At 36.7% G+C, this 3,674-nt stretch overlaps 1 protein-coding gene across 1 annotated transcript in view; it reads right to left on the bottom strand.

Annotated features, from left to right (window-relative positions):
• LOC107751841 (ankyrin repeat domain-containing protein SOWAHC-like) overlaps positions 1 to 3,674 on the bottom strand; it is a 27,112-nt gene that overhangs the window by 6,836 nt on the left and 16,602 nt on the right. Inside the window, exon 7 of the mRNA XM_016567615.1 lies at positions 2,411 to 2,425. Within this exon, the coding sequence (XP_016423101.1) occupies positions 2,411 to 2,425 (15 nt within the window). The remainder of the gene's footprint in view (positions 1 to 2,410; positions 2,426 to 3,674) is intronic.

The raw sequence follows: 3,674 nt of genomic DNA, 5'->3' as shown, positions 1-3,674 counted from the left end.
GTGATGCAAAGCTGAATTGTCAGCATCATTACTCCAGTCTTCAGTGTGACATGATCCTCAAGAAATCATTTTAATATGCTGATTTGCCGCTCAAGAAACATTTATTATTATTATCAATGCTGAAAACAGCTGTGCTTCTTAATTTTTTTTTTTGTGGGAACTGAGATCATTTTTTCAGGATTCTTTAATGAATTGAAAGTTCTTTGAAATATAAATATTTTGTAACATTTTAAATGCTTTTACTATCACTATTAATCAATTCGACGTGTCCCTGCTTCAATATAATAGAAATTTTAATTTCTTTTAAAAATGTACAGAATGCTATGATTTTAGTAACTCTACCCTAATTCTGACAAAAGATATTTAATTAAATAGATATATAATAAAAAATGCCAAATTACACTTTTTAATTACTAGACCCAACAACAATGTACTACAGTCTGAAATCTACATATGCATACTGCGTACTATTTCATCTGTACACAGTATGCATCATATCTCCACTATTGTGTATTCATAAGCATGTGTTCTGTACTAAGGGAGGGTCCTGTCTCCTGTAGGTGTTTCCAGTCCTGCCCACGGGACATATTGTGATAGATGAAGTCTGGTTTCACCATCAGCCGCTCTATTGTTTGGGCTGTCGCACCCTTGAGATGGATTGGCCAGCACACATGCTTGACTGACAGCGCGACAGGTCTCATGGAGGCTCCGCGTGACGGACGACGGCCAACAGGATGTGACGTCTCCTACACTTGCTCCTCAGGTTCCTGTTTTGGCCTGGCGGGGAACCCTCAGCTCTCACTAACCAAACAGCACCATTGTACTAACTACCATTGCAGCACAAAAGAGACATATTCACTGCGGCTTTTAAAGAAGAGCGATGGATAAATGATGTACTCACAAACTGGACGGAGGAAGGAGGAAGTCCGGCATACATCGGGAGAGGATGACATGGAGAAAGAGAGAAAGAGAAAGAGATGAGTGCACAGGTGGATTTACATTTACACCTGAGGCCCTGATGCACGGCAAAGTTAGTTTCATTTTTTGCTTAGGGGTAAAAAGTAGTTAAAATACCTGAGAATAATGTTATCAAACAGTATTTAGGTGCGCTGATTTGCCGCTCAAGAAACATTTATTATTATTATCAATGCTGAAAACAGCTGTGCTTCTTAATTTTTTTTTTTGTGGGAACTGAGATCATTTTTTCAGGATTCTTTAATGAATTGAAAGTTCTTTGAAATATAAATATTTTGTAACATTTTAAATGCTTTTACTATCACTATTAATCAATTCGACGTGTCCCTGCTTCAATATAATAGAAATTTTAATTTCTTTTAAAAATGTACAGAATGCTATGATTTTAGTAACTCTACCCTAATTCTGACAAAAGATATTTAATTAAATAGATATATAATAAAAAATGCCAAATTACACTTTTTAATTACTAGACCCAACAACAATGTACTACAGTCTGAAATCTACATATGCATACTGCGTACTATTTCATCTGTACACAGTATGCATCATATCTCCACTATTGTGTATTCTTAAGCATGTGTTCTGTACTAAGTGAGGGTCCTGTCTCCTGTAGGTGTTTCCAGTCCTGCCCACGGGACATATTGTGATAGATGAAGTCTGGTTTCACCATCAGCCGCTCTATTGTTTGGGCTGTCGCACCCTTGAGATGGATTGGCCAGCACACATGCTTGACTGACAGCGCGACAGGTCTCATGGAGGCTCCGCGTGACGGACGACGGCCAACAGGATGTGACGTCTCCTACACTTGCTCCTCAGGTTCCTGTTTTGGCCTGGCAGGGGGAACCCTCAGCTCTCACTAACCAAACAGCACCATTGTGACGACTACCATTGCAGCACAAAAGAGACATATTCACTGCGGCTTTTAAAGAAGAGCGATGGATAAATGATGTACTCACAAACTGGACGGAGGAAGGAGGAAGTCCGGCATACATCGGGAGAGGATGACATGGAGAAAGAGAGAAAGAGAAAGAGATGAGTGCACAGGTGGATTTACATTTACACCTGAGGCCCTGATGCACGGCAAAGTTAGTTTCATTTTTTGCTTAGGGGTAAAAAGTAGTTAAAATACCTGAGAATAATGTTATCAAACAGTATTTAGGTGTGGTCATATTTATGATATTTCAGCGATTTGAAATATTGTCTACTGTCAATATTGTAGAATTTGTTCCTTCAACTTAGTTAGAGTTTGCAGGTTTTATGACGGTAAATTTGAAACATTTTACGTCCAGGTAAAGAAAATTTAAAGGAATAAATTAAATAGAACACAATACGTCAATATCTTTTCTAAATCTAAATGTCCTGAATTAGAAATGCTTCAAAGTTTGACAAATCAACTTCCAACACATCTCCATTACTTTTGAATTCATTTTACAAACGAACTAAATAACTTAAGGCTTGTATAGATCTGTTTCAAAACAGTAGAATATGGAAATAACTTTTACTGTACTCTTTGATCACACTGCAAAAAAGTGATGTTCTTCATCAGTATTTTTGTCGTTTTCTAGTGCAAATGACTAAAGATTCTTAAATCAAGATACATTTACTTGAGAAGCAAGAACAAATATCTGCCAATGGGCTCAGAAAAAAAAAAATCAACTTAATTGTGAAAACAAGTTTTCCATATTGACAGATGTTTATCCTTGTTTTAAGAATAAACTCACTTAATTTTGTTTAATTTTTCAGTAAACAAGACGTTTAGGATGTTTAGATATTTGTATTGGAAAACAAAACAAAAATATTGAGCAAAATATACATTTTTTTGCAGCGTATGCAACATGCCATGACTATGAATTTAATCATTTCTGCTCTGATTTAAGACCTTTTCAGGCCTTAATTTTTGGAAGAATGAATTAAGACTTTTTAAGACCTGCAGAAACCCTGTTGGTAAACAGCGGCCATGTTGAACTAATTCATTCCCTAGTTTTAATTCATTCAAATCAAGGTAATGAATCAGAACAACAAGGCCACAATTTAATAAAACAAGGGAACGAATTAATAAAACGAGGGAACAAATGCTTAATATCCACGTGTCATGTGCAGGGCTCTCATGAAATGAACTCCGAACAAAATGTTTTGGTCCGGTTTTGTTCAAAATGACGTCACACCAGATAATCTTTGATTTCTCTTGAAGTGCATCAGGGCCTTTATCTCGTTTGCGGCCAGAAAGCGAGCGGTCCTGCTCGAGTGGCTCAAAGCAAAGAGTGTTTACGTTGCATCTGAGATCGTGACTGTTTATTTATGGGCTTCACTGTGAGAGCTTCAATTGGAATTTTCCCCCAAAGGAGCTTCCAACGTGTGAAAGGAAAACAGAGATAATGCGCGTTGTGTCGGGTTACGGGCTCGGGGTGATGTGTAACTTTAGCGACTGAGAGGCTAAAGGCAAAGCTTAACTACTTAAACTTAAGACTTAAACAATAGAGGTGGCAGAAAAGATCCAGGACAGCAAAAAATGAGCATCCTTGAAAAAAAAAAAAAAAACTTACTGACATAAATATTTGTTATTCAGAAATAACTGATGTTTTAGTTTTATGTCGTCTTTTTGATTATATTTTGTAATAAAATGCATGTTTCAAGTCACCATTGGAGTGATTCTCTTCAGTGAGATTTCATCCATTTCAGTATTTACTTTCTTTGGT

Source organism: Sinocyclocheilus rhinocerous, unplaced genomic scaffold (assembly GCF_001515625.1).
Source record: "Sinocyclocheilus rhinocerous isolate Xijiao unplaced genomic scaffold, SAMN03320098_v1.1 scaffold2126, whole genome shotgun sequence".
Lineage (NCBI taxonomy): Eukaryota > Metazoa > Chordata > Actinopteri > Cypriniformes > Cyprinidae > Sinocyclocheilus > Sinocyclocheilus rhinocerous.
The sequence above is the reverse complement of the archived record's forward strand: the minus strand, read 5'-3'. Positions and strand labels throughout refer to the sequence as shown.